At 37.6% G+C, this 19,423-nt stretch overlaps 1 protein-coding gene across 1 annotated transcript in view; it reads right to left on the bottom strand.

Annotated features, from left to right (window-relative positions):
• LOC135472330 (peroxisomal multifunctional enzyme type 2-like) overlaps positions 1–18,486 on the bottom strand; it is a 28,775-nt gene extending 10,289 nt beyond the window's left edge. Inside the window, exons 1-13 of the mRNA XM_064751792.1 lie at positions 18,429–18,486; positions 15,308–15,361; positions 14,937–15,044; positions 11,965–12,024; positions 11,455–11,523; positions 9,565–9,649; positions 8,583–8,647; positions 8,200–8,322; positions 4,859–4,975; positions 3,933–3,998; positions 3,431–3,493; positions 2,867–2,964; positions 645–723 (exon numbers count right to left, since the gene is read on the bottom strand). Coding sequence (XP_064607862.1) covers positions 645–723; positions 2,867–2,964; positions 3,431–3,493; positions 3,933–3,998; positions 4,859–4,975; positions 8,200–8,322; positions 8,583–8,647; positions 9,565–9,649; positions 11,455–11,523; positions 11,965–12,024; positions 14,937–15,044; positions 15,308–15,361; positions 18,429–18,486 — 1,045 coding nt within the window. The remainder of the gene's footprint in view (positions 1–644; positions 724–2,866; positions 2,965–3,430; positions 3,494–3,932; positions 3,999–4,858; positions 4,976–8,199; positions 8,323–8,582; positions 8,648–9,564; positions 9,650–11,454; positions 11,524–11,964; positions 12,025–14,936; positions 15,045–15,307; positions 15,362–18,428) is intronic.
• Between the last annotated feature and the right edge of the window lie 937 nt (positions 18,487–19,423).

Here is a 19,423-nt window from a genome sequence, read left to right as displayed (position 1 = left end):
ACAAGAAGGGTGGATATGGTTATGTTGAAAGTAAGAAAGTATGACAGAGCTTGGATGTATGGCCAACAAGTCTGGCAGTGTGTCTGAAATTTGCACTGCAAGGAGTTTGTAAGACAAAGTTGGTATAATGTTATACTGGTGGTCGGTGAAATATTCATGAGTATGGCAATCAAATAAATGAATAAATTTAACTTGCACTCTGGGGTGTTCCTCTCTAGCTTACAGACTAAATCCCGGCCGTATGTGGGAAGGTCTGTCAGCAACCTGCAGATGGGCGCGGGTTTCCCCCAGGCTCTGTCTGGTTTCCTCCCACCATAATGCTGGCTGCCATTGTATAAGTGAAATATTCCTGAGTACAGCGTAAAACTTTTTCATTTACCTGAGGATGGTCAGGTTTTTACAGTTGGAGGAAATCAAAGTGTCTGAATTAAACCACCAATCTTTCACAGGAACCTCACAAACCTCCTTACTTAAAACTTGCTGTCAGAGCTGGATACGAATACGTAATCTTATTGTTCATGGGCCTGCAGGAACGTCGCAGTCAGTCAGAGCTTTAACCATCAAAGACAGAACGATCCCTGACAATGTTAACAAATCTACTGTAACACCTCTGCAGACCAGCCACACTTTAACCCATTACTTACCTGCTAAGTTGTACAGGATGGCATCATCAGTTGTGTATGTAAAGACAGTTGGGCGGGCAGTGTAACCAATGGCTCTCTCCTAAAACAGTCCATTCCTTCTCATTACACTTCAGACAAGAGAAGACACAGTCATGTGATCTTCTACAAATATAAACTTAGCACAGTGTTTTTTGTCTTTTTTTTTATCTTTTTTTTTATCACAATGTCATACACACAATGCACAGCTAACAGGACAAAAACAATCAAAATTGTTGACAGCCATCTTCAGCCTACTATATACTGGTGTTCTTCAGCTGACATATAACAATGTTCCACTCCTTTACATGCAACTAATGGTAACTACACTATTATGAAATAAGGCCAGACGATTAAAAAAATATAAAAAAAAACCTTTCCCGCGCAGTCACTCTTGTCACCAAAATCCTTATGTATTGGAATGTGACCATTCATTCAACACTCTATATACAATATATTGTAAAGTGTGTTTGGTTTTGATGGAAAACTCTGTCCAGCCTTCTACATAATTGTAACCTAAGAGTAAAACAAAAATGAAATTAAAACAAAAAATGACATACATTTCAGTCTTCCAACACATCAGTTTGTACTCAGACCACCCATTTGCTTGGATCTATTGTAATGACATGGTATGGTTACATGTTTTGTTTTCATGGTTCTTGAAATATATTTCGATTACCTGAAATTCTTGGACTGGAACTTTCTTATTTAACTACTAGCTGTTGTTGTTCTTACACGAAGGATGAAGAGTCTCAATTTATAGTTTCACTTCAGGTTCGTGGCTTACTCCTTCTATATCTGATTTTGACTGATATGACTGAAAGGGTCAGTGTTGGTGTCATGTGATACCAATCAGGCGAGTTTATTTCACAAGATTTCTTCCATTTTCGTTCACTACGGTGAAAGAACTTGGTTCGGATGAAGATCAGCATCAGGGTCAATCCTCACGCGCGTACATGTTTTCATAGGGAATGACGTCATGCAGAATGTGTGTGACTGATACTGTTGTTGTGATTGGTTGAATTATGGGGTCACAGGTCACGGATGGGTACTATAAATAGTGAGTCCGCGAAATAAAATATGTTGGTTATTCAAAATTCTCTCTCCGAACATAGCAAAATTATCATTAGTATTTCCCAATCATGGCGCAACAACAGCTGTGTGCTGCTGATCAACCTACCGTAAGTCATTACTTAAAACTACTGTAGTTATCGGTGTCACATCGATACGCAGACATATGCTGTGCACATGGCTAATTTTGTTTGCAGAAATGGCACTCCCATTACATCACCGCCAAATCCGGTGATTCCTCCTTCTACATTTCACGGCTAACATAGAGCTGTGATTACGAGGGTTTCTAGGTCCAAATCCAGTTTTAACACCTGGAAAGGACGTTTTAAAGTACTCATCACACTATAGTCCCGAGTGCATCCAGCTGGTGGAATAATTCTTGAATCAAACAAAGGATACAGACTTCCCCGTATTTAAACCTGTGTGTTGGTCACCCCCACCGAATTGGGTGGTTAGTGGTTGATGGACTGACCCAAGTGGAAATCCCTACTACAGCAGCTATAATTAGGATGGTTACGTCATATCTTTGGAAGCCTTTGAAAGGTGACCTAGTTACCCTATATCGGTAAAACAGTCTCTGGGCTCCTGTACAAAATGCTATCAGTCAACAATAGGATGAAAAGACAGCTGAGACTTTAACGGAGAGGTAATTGTATTTTAACATGGATGGGACATTCCACCAAATATGGTGATATATTTCACCCTGGTGTAATCAGTTTCTTTGCTGTTGATGAGCGCCCTACCCTTCAGCCACAGCAACCTTGTTATTCCGAGATGATGGGTGATCCTTACTTTGGCCAGGGAGGTATAAGGGCCTAATGAGACCAATTTGAATCCTTGGACTAAATTTGTCGAATTTAAATCATTTCCGTTTATTGTATTTTGTTGTAATAAAACGGAGAACTCTTCAGTTGAATTCCTACTGTCTGTTGTTTATGAGTCTGTTGATTCCTTAGTTACTGTCTCCATTAAGCACCTTACTAGAACCCTTGCCAATAGGTTAATAGAGTACCTTAAACTGTTATGTCTATTATAAAGCTGAGTTGAGGGTTGTGGAGTTATTAGAGACTCCCCAGTAATAATGACCAGGGTAGGTGCGACACTATTTTGAGATTTTAAAAGGAGGGCACACTCACTATACTGTTTCCACCACCACCACCACCAGGGGGAGCTGGCACAGATGACTGGTTTTGGAATGCTTCCTCCACAGCTGCGAGAGCTTGAGTTGTTGATTCTGAAATTCAAACACTAGCACACTTATACTAATTTCTAATAAAAACATAACAGTAATTTCTTGATATCTATTACATGTAGACCTGAGGCATGTGCTCAGATCAACTTAAATATGAATTAAAATACAACGTTTCAATAAATGTGTATGGTTTAATAGCACTGGAAATGAAAACAGCAATCATATGTGCATGAAATCAATCAAGCAAATCTTGGCAGAGTGGGGATTTTATCCAGAGCATTCAGAAGTGTACGTACAAATGAAAGTGAACAGATTAGAAAAAATATTATGTTTATCACGAATAGAATGGGGCTTTAATCCTTGGGGCTTTAATCCTTGCTCTGGAGTTGTTAGCTGCCTGACAACTCAAGACTCTGTTTATACAGACATCTCAACAAATGTAACAGAGAGTTACAATTTGATCACCAAAGCTTTATTATTTATACTCTGCCACAGTGAGCTTCTTTACCTCCACCAGAATTTGGATAAGTAGCATCGCTGAAGTCTGTGATTTCTGACCAGCTATCACGCACTGAAACATAGATCAAACATATACATCAAAAAGCCCACTTCATTTTCTACACATTCTAGGTATGAAGTCACGCTGTTTATATTCGAAAAAAAGTATCAATATAATGCAGTCATACACACATCCTTGACAACATACTATCATCAAATCCCTACAAACAATGATAGCAGAACAATCCTCTAATTCCCTGTCTAGTGCCAGGATTGAAAAGTATCAACATATAGCAGTCATACAAGCACTCTCCACAACATACTATCACCAAATCCCTACAAACAATGAGAGCAGAGCAATCCTCCAATTCCCTGTCTAGTGCCAGGATTGAAAAGTATCAATATATAGCAGTCATACAAGCTGAAGTTAGGCATTAAAAACTGATGTAAACATAAGCATTTAAAAATTAGTTTAAACTACTAGATGAAAAAAATTTGACTGTTGGTTTTACCTTGTTCTGGTGTCATGATAGCATCATCCTGTCTCACCACAGTTCCCTTTGTTCTCTGCCATCTCACTGAAAACACACACATACATACATGTACATTACAACTTTGATTGATGTTTAACTCCAAACAGGGGTCTATATACAGTTTAAAAAGACGAGTAGAGATATCTGATAACTTACTGTTACCTGTGTTGTACAACTCAGATATGTTTTTTGACATCTGGCATGAGATCTAACTGGAACCTAAACTTGTATGCAATGAATATCCCTGTAATTTGAACTACTTAATTTCCGAGTGTTATAATTTCATAAAATTTGTATGTGTCTTGTGAATATTTTCCATTTTTTTCATTTCTTTGTTTATTTATTGATTTGATTGGTGTTTTACGCCATACACAAGAACTTTTCCCTTATATCACATCAGCCAGGGGAGGAATCCTGGCTAAACTCATAACTATCTGCAGGTTGCTGGCAGCCCTTCCCACGTACAACCAAAGAGCAGACCAACATGAGCTAGACTTGAAGTCATGATAGAAGATAGGATGTGAACAATGCGATTGACCAGCAGATAAACAGACAGACAGAACAACTTAAAAATCTGCACCTCACAGCTAATAATATATCTGTTACATATAGATATTACCTGAATATCACAGAAATCCACATACTGTATGCCTGAAAAACACTGATTGTCACTTTTATGTAAAGCAGATGAGTCAATATGTAGAAGATAGGTTCACGTCATATGCATACTAGGGGAGGCAACTCTGGACAGTCCATGCTGAGTTACTGCACCTGATAAGCTTTTTAACAGAACCCTTTGAATGGATCCAGTATTACATGTACATGGAGAAAATTTGTTGTAAATCAACGTACTGTTCAGTCAAAGAATGGTAGCCAGCAATCAAGCTTTGCTATGTCACACTCACATTTCGACACCCATCCAGCGCCAGTTTCAAACACGCCTCCGGTTTCAGGGCAGTCTTCATGACACAGGTACAACACAACAGGGGCCACATGTTTGGGATCCAAACGTTGTAGGGCGCCTTCAAGAGATAACTACACATTATGATCACATTTAAAAATGGGTATTAAGTAGGACTTTAATTTCACTTATTCACCACATTTAATAATATACTCAGGAAAGTTAAAAACTTGACATTTGTTTAATTCAATCTCTACATGAATGCATGGTGTACATAATCACAATGTTGATCACGCTGTTGTTATCCAGGTATAGAAAAAGATACTATAAAAGAAGACTAGTGGATTATGGCATCAATTTGTTATCCAGGTACCACTATAAAAGAAGACTAGTGGATTATGGCATCAATTTGTTATCCAGGTACCACTATAAAAGAAGACTTGTAGATTATGTCATCATTTTGTTATTCGGGTACCACTATAAAAGAAGACTAGTGGATTATGGCATCAATTTGTTATCCAGGTACCACTATAAAAGAAGACTTGTCGATTATAGCATCAATTTGTTATCCAGGTAGTACTATAAAAGAAGACTAGTAGATTATGGCCTCAATTTGTTATCCAGGTACCACTATAAAAGAAGACTTGTAGATTATGGCCTCAATTTGTTATCCAGGTACCACTATAAAAGAAGACTAGTGGATTATGGCCTCAATTTGTTAACCATGTAGTACTATAAAAGAAGAGTAGCAGATTATGGCATCAATTTGTTATTCAGGTACCACTATAAAAGAAGACTTGTAGATTATAGCATCAATTTGTTATCCAGGCAGCACTATAAAAGAAGACTAGTGGATTATGGCCTCAATTTGTTATCCAGGTAGCACTATAAAAGAAGACTAGTGGATTATGGCATCAATTTGTTATCCAGGTAGCACTATAAAAGAAGACTAGTAGATTATGGCCTCAATTTGTTATCCAGGTACCACTATAAAAGAAGACTAGTGGATTATGGCATCAATTTGTTATCCAGGTACCACTATAAAAGAAGACTAGTGGATTATAGCATCAATTTTTTATCCAGGTACCACTATAAAAGAAGACTAGTGGATTATGGCATCAATTTGTTATCCGGGTACCACTATAAAAGAAGACTAGTGGATTATAGCATCAATTTGTTATCCAGGTACCACTATAAAAGAAGACTAGTGGATCATGGCATCAATTTGTTATCCAGGTACCACTATAAAAGAAGACTAGTGGATCATGGCATCAATTTGTTATCCAGGTACCACTATAAAAGAAGACTAGTGGATTATGGCATCAATTTGTTATTCAGGTACCACTATAAAAGAAGACTAGTGGATTATAGCATCAATTTGTTATCCAGGTACCACTATAAAAGAAGACTAGTGGATTATAGCATCAATTTGTTATCCTGGTACCACTATAAAAGAAGACTTGTAGATTATGGCCTCAATTTTTTATCCAGGTACCACTATAAAAGAAGACTAGTGGATTATGGCATCAATTTGTTATCCGGGTACCACTATAAAAGAAGACTAGTGGATTATGGCATCAATTTGTTATCCAGGTACCACTATAAAAGAAGACTAGTGGATTATGGCCTCAATTTTTTATCCAGGTACCACTATAAAAGAAGACTAGTGGATTATGGCATCAATTTGTTATCCGGGTACCACTATAAAAGAAGACTAGTGGATCATGGCATCAATTTGTTATCCAGGTACCACTATAAAAGAAGACTAGTGGATCATGGCATCAATTTGTTATCCAGGTACCACTATAAAAGAAGACTTGTAGATTATGGCATCAATTTGTTAACCATGTAGTACTATAAAAGAAGAGTAGCAGATTATGGCATCAATTTGTTATCCAGGTACCACTATAAAAGAAGACTAGTGGATTATGGCATCAATTTGTTATCCAGGTACCACTATAAAAGAAGACTAGTGGATTATGGCCTCAATTTGTTATCCAGGTACCACTGTAAAAGAAGACTAGTGGATTATGGCCTCAATTTGTTATCCAGGTACCACTATAAAAGAAGACTAGCGGATTATGGCATCAATTTTTTATCCAGGTAGCACTATAAAAGAAGACTAGTGGATCATGGCATCAATTTGTTATCCAGGTACCACTATAAAAGAAGACTAGTGGATTATGGCCTCAATTTGTTATCCAGGTACCACTATAAAAGAAGACTAGTGGATTATGGCCTCAATTTTTTATCCAGGTACCACTATAAAAGAAGACTAGTGGATTATGGCATCAATTTGTTATCAAGGTACCACTATAAAAGAAGACTAGTGGATTATGGCCTCAATTTTTTATCCAGGTACCACTGTAAAAGAAGACTAGTGGATTATGGCCTCAATTTTTTATCCAGGTACCACTATAAAAGAAGACTAGTAGATTATGGCCTCAATTTGTTATCCAGGTACCACTATAAAAGAAGACTAGTGGATTATGGCCTCAATTTTTTATCCAGGTACCACTATAAAAGAAGACTAGTGGATTATGGCCTCAATTTTTTATCCAGGTACCACTATAAAAGAAGACTAGTGGATCATGGCATCAATTTGTTATCCAGGTACCACTATAAAAGAAGACTAGTGGATTATGGCCTCAATTTGTTATCCAGGTACCACTATAAAAGAAGACTAGTGGATTATGGCCTCAATTTTTTATCCAGGTACCACTATAAAAGAAGACTAGTGGATTATGGCATTGATTTATCTCCCAATAAGAATTTCATACTGATCAGTGTCAAACCTGTAAAATCCGGTAAAAAATGAAACAAATAAAGCAATGTCCTTCAAAAATGATCAGATCTGTCAATTGTGAGATAAAGTGCATGTATACCTAACTGGTAATTATTTTTTAGAATTTCACCACACATGAAGACGAAGACACATTCACCCTGACGAGAAAATCAAGATGTGTGTCAAGATGTCCCCAGTGCAACATGCCAGGATGTCCCCATTACAAGATGTCAAGATGTACCCATTAGAAAAGGTAAAAATGTCCTCATTGCAAGATGTTAAGATGTCCCCATTGCAAGATGTCAATATGTCCCCATAGCAAGATGTCAAGATGTCCCTATTGCAAGATGCCCTCATTGCAAGATGTCAATATATCCCCATAGCAAGATGTCAAGATGTCCCCATTGCAAGATGCCCCCATTGCCAGATGTCCCCAATGCAAGATGTCAGGATATCCCCATTGCAAGATGTCAAAATGTCCCCTTTACAAGGCGTCCCAAAGGCCAAATGAAAAGTAGAATAAAAATCACCAGTCATGGGAATGTTTAAGTTGACCTTACCTTCTGGTAGAATTGTTTGGGTCATACGTGACCCAGCCATAGGAGCGATGGCGTTACACTTGATGTCATATTTAACCCCTTCTTTCGCAAGGGTGTTGCTTAGACCAACCAGGCCTAGTTTAGCTACAAACAAACATACCATTCATAAGATAAACAAATTACAAAAACAATCAAAATCCTTACGACAAAAATAACAGTTAACCATGAACTTCAAACAGAGTTCTAAGATAAGATAAGAAATTTTAATAACAGAAATAGCTGTAGGGTAGTCATTTAAAACTTCAAACGATTGGATGACATTAGTAAGTTTTGAGTAGTGTTAATTAATGTTACAATGCTGAAAATCATGCACAAATGTTGTAAACAGGTGAGAAAATTATCACCTGCACTGTAATTTGCTTGTCCAAAGTTGCCATAGAGACCACTTGCAGACGAGGTCATAATGATTCTACAAACAAAGGATAAGTGATACTTAATATAACATGGTATTTTTCAGTGCAGTGTAAAACAATCAAATGAATAAATAATACAACACAACCTCACTTTCAACCATAATTTATAACTTTATAAAAATCTGTCCCACACATTCCCCTCCGGGCGTACGTGGGAATGTCTGCCAGCAATCTGTGGATGGTCGTGGGTTACACCATGGCTCTGCCTGGTTTCCTCCTACCATAATGCTGGCCACCATCCCGTCAGTGAAATATTCTTGAGTACTGTGTAAAACATCAATCAAATAAATAAATAAATAAATGTCTGACACCTTATATCTATAATTTAGTTTAGTACTACATGTAGCTCACAACTTTCAGTAGATCACTACCCTTCAGTGCTGTTGCAGCCGCAGTTGCAGTTAGTGGTTAGGTTGACTAAAGAACTAGCGGTTCTCCATAACCATTTTACGAGCAAACCACAGGCAGATGACTGGTAAGCTAGTGGCTCACTCACCGGTAGCCTGTAGAAAACTATTCCTCTGGCTTTCAATGCAGAAGGATTTGTATGTGTTGTATGTATGATTGAGGTTTTACATCACACTTTTTCAGTCATATGGCAACAAGGTGTCATTAGTCATTAGGTGTGTGCAAATATACTGTGTCTTCTTGTAGCAGGGCTGGTCCATGCTGCCGCCACTGAAGCATCATGTTGAAGACACTAGACGTGACACAACACCCATTCACATTATACTGACGCCAGGCCAACCAGTCCTGTTGCATTGTTCTAATCTCTCGGTGCTCATTGCCATGCATGGCATTTTTTTCTGTCTGATGAACTGATGAACCTGGCTTTGAGGCGTATGCTAACGATTTGTCCACCTATATTAATCATATATAAGCATCAGATAGATTTGAACTTTGACAGACTAACCTGCCGTATCCCTGTTTCTTCATATGAGGCCATGCCGCCCTGGTAACCAGAAATGATCCCCTCATATGTACACGATGGATCAAGTCTGAAAACGACAAAACCATTATGTATTTATGATAATTGGGTGTTCATTACTAAACTCATTAGTTAATGTTGTTTAATACAAAAAACTACAATAAATGAATTAAAATTTCACCCAAGATAACTTTGCACATTTTGCTTGATTCTGAGGGCTTGACTGATCTTAGAAACGTGTTTTGAGATTTATTTGGGTGGTATGATGACATGCCACTGAAAAATAGTAAGTTTCAGCACCAAAAATAATACTATGTGACATCTGTTCACCTCTAAAAATGCAGTTTTTTGGGGCACAACCTTAGGTCATTATTATCGAAAAAGAATAATTTAAAAATGAATGACAAATTAAGCTTCTACATTTAACAACTATACACAGACATTAAAAAAAGCTATGTTGATTTCATACATTACTCTGTGCGCAAGTTAGTGCTTGAAAAATTAAACAAGTTCACAAGTTAATTGGTTTGCTAGCTTGCAAGGTCATAATCTACAAAATGTCCTTCAATCATTTTTGCTCAAAGAGCTCAAAATAAAAAATACCGACCCGAAGTCTTTCTAAAGATGATTTAGAATCATGTAAATATTCACAAATTCTGACAAATAAAAAGATTGTCAGAATTTATCCACTACCATCTTGTGTTACCATGTTTCTAAATGGAATCTAATTCCTTTCACATCTTTAAATCACATATCCTCAAAGTTCATCACTATCAAGAGCTCAAAATATCACCGTCAACTTTATGTGGAATGCATCACACTGGTGTTTCATTATAGCAAGCCAGTCTCAGAGCTGAAATATATGTACTACCACACTGTTATACCACAATGAAGACACCTAACATGACACCTAAGCTGAAACTGGGCTGCTCAGTCTGGACTACTCCTTCTGCTAACACAGCAGAGCAGCAAGCATGGAACAAACTTATTAAGGTCTAGAACAGATCACTCCCCTCTCCCCTCCAACTCAGTTCACCCTGTGTGGTACAATACAAATGTATTTTGTCAGGGCCCCAAAACATATACACTATTCAAACGTATGCTGTTACGGCCCATGAATGTAACTTTATTCTTATTTATTTATTTATTCAAGAATAAATAAACTCAAGAATATTTCACTTATACGACGGCGGCCAGTATTATGGTGGGTGGAAACTGGGCAGAGACCGAGGGAAACCCACGAACAAGTGCAGGTTGCTGGCAGATCTTTCCACGTATGGCCGGAGAGGAATTTAACTTGAACTCACAGCGACCGCATTGGTGAGAGACACCTGGGTCATTACGCTGCGCTAGCGCGCTAAAACAACTGAGCTACGGAGGCCCCAATACTTTATTCTTTGTTTAGCACCAAGCAATGCAGGTTTCTTGTGCTTCCTTTCTGACAATGAAGTCCAAAAATGTTAAGTCCCAAGCGGCACCAATCACACTTCTGAAGTCTGTAAGAGACGTGGTATCACACGATCCTGGTGATGAACGACAGAGTCTGGTAGTCTTCAGTGTGCCCAGTGAATTATGTATGTATATGACAAGGAGGAGTCATAGGTGTGTGTACATTCTGTCTTCTTGTGGCAGGGCTAGACAGTGCTGCCACTACAGAAGTATCATGCCAAAGACACCAGACAGGACACCCCACCCAGTCACATTGTACTCACACTGGGCCAACCAGTCATGTTTCCTTGCTCTAACCTCTCAGCACTGAGTGACAAGAGAGGCAGCAGCAAGTACCATTTTTTAAGTCTTTGGTATGACACCACGCAGGTTTGATCCCAGGTCTTCAGACCATTAATCTGCTGAATGATGTATGTGACGACTCACCCCAATCCAAATCACTGATTCTGGCAAAAGATCTGTCCCTAAGGATACCAGCATTGTTAACCACAATATCTGAAAAACAATAAAAAAAAAATTGATTTCATGTTCTTCACTAATCATACATTTATTAGGGTCTTTCCTAACCAATTTTCTGTCAGAAACTTTCAAAAATCAACTAAGAATACTTTTAAAAATTAAGATTTTTTTTTTGTGTCTAACTTCAATTTTTTCATCTTATAGTATTTCACATGATTAAAACTCAAGGAATCATCGTAGTTCTTTTATGCATTTCTTGCAAAATAACTCTTGATGATTTTGTATTAGAAGATATTTGAGAAAAGAGATTCCATAATCAGAATTCCTCAACACCATTGCCTGTGTGTGTGGGCCTCAATGTCTGCCAGATAAACAATTAAAGTTTATGTAACTGTAATTAGAGTGGACTGAGTCTCTTTTAAAATACACTTTAATATCTACAACTATCTTTTTATTTAAACCTGTCCTATTACATACCAATTTTCCCAAAGTTGTCCAGCGCTGTCTGAACCAACTTTTCACCATCTTCTACTGAATCTGAAAATAGTGCAGAAAATAAAGATGTATTTTTTACAGATACTCAGGAATATTTTCACTTATAAAAATGGCGATGAGATTGAGGGAAGGTAAGTTCTCCCCAACAAACTTCAACCATTAAAGTGACCCTATAAGAGGCTGTTGACTGCCTATTGTATAAAACAAAGGCAGGGAGTATAAAACCAAAACACAATAAGTACTGGTGATAGATGTTTTCATTGATTGATTGCTTGATTGAATGACTGAATGGTGTTAAACACTATACTCATGAATTTTCCATTTATTTAATGGCAGTCAGGTTTATGGGTGGGGGAATCTCTAGTGTCAGCGGTGAACAGATCACCTTTGTCAGTCCTAGCAACTGAAAGACAAATTTCTCAGCAATTATACAATTGCAGAAATATGTTGACATATCATCTGTGAGCAATATTATATAAAATAATAGGCAATGCAAAGCAGAAAAATAGTACTGCCACACAGCCAGTTCCGGTGCGTTCACTGGCCTTTAATCATTTTAACGCAGCCAGGGTGGTTACAGAATGGTTTTTATACCTCAGTCAACGTGAAATTTATACAGGACAAATATACCAAAATCAGTATATACTAAATGGTGTAAGATGTTTGTAAAATATGCATAAACTGCACATTCACAGCGAATCCAGTTTCGACGCGGCGATGCTAGTTCCGGCGCTATAAATAAAGTGGGTCAGTGATTAGACCATGTTTACCATAAATATTCTAAGCACAAACTCTTAGTAGTACTGGTAGACGACATCATCACGGTAAGGCCTACTGTTCTACTGGCAATACTACATATGGTTTTGCAACTGTGTGAAATGAGTTTCTCAAAGAGACTTCTTTTCATGAAAATGATTTTCAATGTCAATGCGTCACACGTCAAACGTGTGAAACACAGTGAATGTGGATTGTCATTGGTTTCTCCTGGTAGATTGCAAGTATAATATTATATGGCCTCACAGCGCAAATATATTCCTGCAAAATGTCATTTAATAAACAGATTTAGTAGACGGCATTTACAGGTGCATGAAATAAAACGAAGTGGTATATTTTCCCCCATAAAAAAGGGACAGCTAAATTTTTCAACAGCAGGGAGGGGAAATTATAGTTTAAATATATACAAACTCTGGTGCTAAGGCTTGGTGGGTATAAAACAAAGTGGCAGTAAAAATGCAGTAAATAAGATATGTTGCTCCTTTATAAATTGCATTTGTTTGCCGGATTGTATTAGTGTCCAAATGTGAAGCTGTATATAAGATGAATATATGACATAGGAAAATATGAATCACATTGTTTTCGTCGCTGAATAACGCGCGCTATTGTCAGGGTATATATATTTCCCACAGTATAATATGATTGTAGAATAAAGAGAACACAACAGTTGGGCCAACTTTTAAAATATTTTTTTACGCAAAAGAGTTTTCTTTCAGGTGTATAACAAAGTATTTTAAAATATTGTTTGTTCATTTATTTATTTTATGACAGGTAACACACGCTTGATTAATGTATAATGACCTTGAATAATTTTTTCATTTCAGAGTCATGTTCTGTGCCTCCGGCATTTTCTACCAACTCCCTTTCAACAATAACCCGCACTGTTTCTAATGAATTGCGTTTACATTTAACAAAATAATCAGCTGGAATGACAACCCCACCCCCGGTCTCATTAGGTTCTGGCCAAGAGGGGTAACTAGGCGATGGGGACCCAGTCGGAACTGCAGTGATTGTTCCTAGAGAATGGTCTAATATTTCTCTAAAAGCTGCAGCAATAATCCGTGGGACATGTCCAATAGGTAGGTCTTCAATATCTGACAAAAACAACTTTCTTTCGTCGTCTGTCCGCATATCGTGGAAGATTTGGGGAATGTCCGTGATTGGGGGAATCTACACCAAACACGCCATCTTGTCGTGGATCTTTCCATACTCCCGATCCACAATAAGGGCTATGGGAAGAGCTGTCATTGGAGGCTTTATCTGGAAACTGTGATAACCCTTGATCACAGAATTAGTGAGGGCCACAACACTATAGTTTTGTTTTGACATCACTATATCAGCATAAAGAGCACGTCAATCCTGGAGGATAAAACAGGAAACAAACCATGTAACCAGCAGTATTTCAAATATTTTTTTATTTAAAATATAATTTAATTACAAGACCATGCCATGGGATTTAATCAACGATGACAATTGGTTTTTGAATATCTTGCATGTTCAGATAATTTACAGTAAGCGCTATTTATAGCCACCTATCACAGGTCGCACGTACTATGACGTAATCACTGTGAGCGGGCTTCCCCCTCATTTTTATTGACAACATAGCGGTGTAAAGACGCATCGGAACTGGACACCCTGATACCCGACACCAATTTATGGAAAGTTATCAACTTTTAGCTACTAAGATTAATTTTGCAAGGTCGACGGATCAAGACTCTTCTAGGAGCAGTGGACTCTGAGAAGCGTCCACGATGGAGAATGACATAAAAAGCTATCTTTAAGAAATTTGGTGTTTAAAGATTATTTGAAAATATAGTGAACCCTTGCGCAAGCAACAATATGGTTCAGCTTTGCCAAGTGTAAGGTCAGACTATTTCTTCCCTTATGTCTAAATACTTACACATATGTAGTTGATGAACCCTGGGTTTCTTTCGAATAAAGCGCGTTCCTGTTTTCGTAAATACCGGAAGTGCGCAAAAACGCATCAGAACTGGCAGCGCATCGGAACTGGTGACATGACTGTACACACAATACAGATGTAAGCATTATAGATTTATTTTTAGAGATGAGAATTTGAACATATAAAATGTTTTTTTAATATGGCAAAATTTGTATTTGTCAACATTTTAGTGCATATAAATTTATGTCATGGAAAAATGTGTCTAGTACTATTTACTTACTGTAATTGGCCACTGCTTTGCCCCCTTTTGATCTAATCTCCTTGACAACCAAATCAGCTGGCCTTGAACTTTCACCTCCACCTGACATGCCACCTCCAAGGTCATTAACTGTGATCACAGATCATCAGACAATGACAATTAATTCTGAAGTGCCAAATGTATGTATTTGAAAAAAAAAATAGATCCTTTACAGACTATACTAAAGACATGCTGGTTAATATGCAAGTTTCAGCCAAAAGAGAATACAATATTATTGACATTTCTGTTAAAAGAAACTTATTCATTACAGGTAGACGTTATTATATTACTTTACGTTTCATATTTGATATTTAATTCTCTGCATGAGGAATGGGAATTATCCTTTGACTCACCAATCACAGCCGCTCCCCTCTCTGCAAACTGTAAGGCATATTCCCTGCCAAGCCCTATGCAAGAAGAAGTTGATGCTCCATGATATTACAAGTAAGTAGACTTAAATAATATTTCTTTACTGATTTATTTGATTGGTATGTTAGGCCGCACTCACAACTATTTCATTTATATGACGACGGCCAGCATTATGGTTGGGGGGAAATCAAGTAAATGTACTCTCAAAAATTTACTGGATACATCATATGCTTTGTTTTTATTTCTCAATACATAGTATATAATGTGGCCATATGGCATAAAAGTACAAAAAAGTTTAACAGTTTTCTTGGGGCATAAAAATGGCTATAAACTACAGTTTTTGTAAGGTTCCAGTGGTCAGGGCAGAAATTAAATAGCCTGTTGTGGTGCTGTCAATGGTGATAGCTGTCAAGAGAGGGGTCTGAATTGAGAACACTAAGCTGATCCCCCGTTCCCAGTATGTTCATCGATTTCAGAATTTTTCTGACATGATTCATACAAAATGTGGATAAAATTGAGGGATTATTATTATGTTTTCTCATTTCTTGGCATACCTTTTTTCGTATTTCTTAAACCGATACTCTTCATTTTATAGTACCTTGAAGTGAGTTTCATATATCCTTGAAGTGAGTTTCATGTATGGTACAAGTAACTTTATTTCACATTATTTCATTGGACTACCTACAACAAACAAATTCTCACTAAAATAATTACACTTGTATGTAGTAGATAAAAGTCAACTTTAACATACACATTTTGTTCAGGTTTACCACCTGAGAGTTCAAAGGTCACCAGCGCCTGGCTTACTTACCTATTCTAGGGGTAAGGATATCGAACAACTGTCCATACCTAGATATACTGAAACTACAACCAGGTTTGCTTAGCAGCAAACGATAGGGGCTGACCTTCAACACGTTATTAACCAAATTGAGAGGATAAAATAGGGAATTCCTGAGTAGAAGCATATCTAGGCTATGTACTAACTCCACATCTATGTGGCTGTATGATCTGACATAAATGTACATATATATGCATGTCAAAGGTTGATACCACACGCACTCACAGGTCAAGAAATAGACCAGTGTGGCCTAAATACACATGCTGTACCTGATGCAAAATTTGTACACAGAGCCGAACTATTACAGCACGTTTTATCCTATATTTTGTATCTATGCATCATAAATCATTCACGTCATCCCAATCATTCATCCTTCATGACTGTCACTTCAATCCTTCATTCCACATGACTGTTTCTCCAATCATTCATCCTTCATGACTGTCACTCCAATCCTTCATTCCACATGACTGTTTATCCAATCACTCATCCTTCATAACTGTCACTCCAATCCTTCATTCCACATGACTGTTTATCCAATCATTCATCCTTCATAACTGTCACTCCAATCCTTCATTCCACATGACTGTTTCTCCAATCATTCATCCTTCATGACTGTCACTCCAATCCTTCATTCCACAAGAATGTCATCCCAATCATTCATCCTTCATAACTGTCACTCCAATCCTTCATTCCACATGACTGTTTCTCCAATCATTCATCCTTCATGACTGTCACTCCAATCATTCATTCCACAAGAATGTCATCCCAATCATTCATCCTTCATAACTGTCACTCCAATCCTTCATTCCACATGACTGTTTCTCCAATCATTCATCCTTCATGACTGTCACTCCAACCATTCATTCCACAAGAATGTCATCCCATTCATCCATCCTTCATGACTGTCACTTCAATCCTTCATTCCACATGACTGTTTCTCCAATCATTCATCCTTCATGACTGTCACTCCAACCATTCATTCCACAAGAATGTCATCCCAATCATTCATCCTTCATAACTGTCACTTCAATCCTTCATTCCACATGACTGTTTATCCAATCATTCATCCTTCATGACTGTCACTCCAATCCTTCATTCCACATGGCTGTTTCTCCAATCTTTCATCCTTCATGACTGTCACTCCAATCCTTCATTCCACATGACTGTTTATCCAATCATTCATCCTTCATGACTGTCACTCCAACCATTCATTCCACAAGAATGTCATCCCATTCTTTCATCCTTCATGACTGTCACTCCAATCATTCATTTCACATGACTGTTTCTCCAATCATTCATCCTTCATGACTGTCACTCCAACTATTCATTCCACAAGAATGTCATCCCATTCATCCATCCTTCATGACAGTCACTCCAATCACTGATTCCGTATGACTGTCACCTTAATCAATCATTCCACGTGGATGTCACCCAATCAGTCATTCCACAAAACTGTCACTCCATTCATTCATTCTACCTGAATGTCATCCCAATCATTCATTCCATGGAAATGCCAGCCCAATCATTCATTCCTCATGACTGACACTCCAATGACCAATTCCACATGACTGTCACCCTAATCATTCATTACACATGATTGCCACCCAAATCATTCATTCCACAGGAATGTCATCCCAATCATTCATTCCATGGACGTGTCATCCCAATCATTCATTCCTCAAGACTGACACTCCAATGATCCATTCCACATGACTGTCACCCTAATCATTCACTGCACATGATCATCACTCCAATCATTCATTTCACATGACTGTCATTTCAATCATTCACTCCACATGACGTCTGTCACCCCAATCATTCATTACTCCATGTAACCAATTATCATCCAATATTTCATTCCACATGACTGGGAGATTCTATGATGTTGGTGTCACCTGGTTGAGTAAAATTGAGGGACCAGATTTTCAGAATGAGCATCTGGGGTGGGGCTCACGGACTAACAAAAGCATTAACCTTGTCTTTACAACTGCCTAAATCTTTACCAATACTTTTCTTGGTATGGCAGAGATAGTTTGTAAGTAACTATGAAAAAAACAACAAAAGAAGAAAAAACATCACATTATTATAGTACTACCGTACTTGTCAAAAAACATGAAAACTCAAATTTGGAGTAAGTTTTGGCAGTAACTTTTGGACTGAGCTTTTCTGTTGCACAAAATCGCCGTCATCAGGTATTCAAGTGTGTAGCGGCTCTGTTTATCTACCAACTAGCCTAGCCACAAATACTTTGTAGATATTTGACTTACCTCCACCCGCGCCTGTTACCAGCACAACCCGACCGTCAAACCGCATGGGTGCTGCCATGTTGAATGATAATTGACCTTTGACCACAAACTCCTGCCAGACGTTATTTGAGTGTAATCAAACTCCTCCCAGCGTTCATTTTTCAAATAAAATCTCTGCCAATGATACAAAAAATCAAATCATATGATTTCGCGTTCACTTCAGTTCATTTGTTTAAATTTACCACTCAAAGAGTAGGAAATCGGGCACTCGAGACATGTTTTACATAGTTCTCTTTAGAACGTCATTAAGTCATGCTCTTGAGCGGCTTAATAGAGGTACTGAGATATCCTTAATCGCTGGGCACAGCATAATTCAGAATATTCACGTACATTGGTCAAAGCGAAAAACTTCTTTACTTTTCTGAAGGACTGTTCATTGGGGTGAATTCGTCGTTATTGTGTTACTTAAATTACCGTATATGGGCATCAAAATCGCAATGATAAAGAAAATAAGTTTAAATTTTCAAATAAACAAACAATTAGATCTAAATTGAAACATTTAATTATGGTGACATTTCATTAATATTGTAGAGCGAACAATAAATGTTAATGCAAATTATGTTACGTACAGTACAGGTAGGCCTACCGGTAATAAAAATGTGACGTTTTTTTTATAAAGCACCTTATACTCACACCGGCCCACCCCATCCAGTAGAGCCTGTGCACACTTAAGTGCTTGGCAGGAGTTCACAGTTATTATGGTTTTAGTTTTTAAAATATCATGTAGCATATTTTGATCAATTGTGTTTAATGGAGGTCAGATTAAAGACAAAATAAGAGCTAGAAGTTGCTGACTGGCCTTATCATCTTTTCTCTCAATGATGATATTAAAGCTAATATTAAACTATATGTAAATTTTTTTTAGTGTTTTGACATTCTGTTATATTCCGTTGTTTTTTCGAGATTTTCATTTCTAAGGAAGGACTTAAATCGTAAACTTTATGTTAAACGTAATA

The sequence above is a fragment of the Liolophura sinensis genome, chromosome 8, assembly GCF_032854445.1.
Source record: "Liolophura sinensis isolate JHLJ2023 chromosome 8, CUHK_Ljap_v2, whole genome shotgun sequence".
NCBI classification, from domain to species: Eukaryota; Metazoa; Mollusca; class Polyplacophora; order Chitonida; family Chitonidae; genus Liolophura; species Liolophura sinensis.
This window is presented reverse-complemented; position numbering and strand designations above follow the sequence as displayed.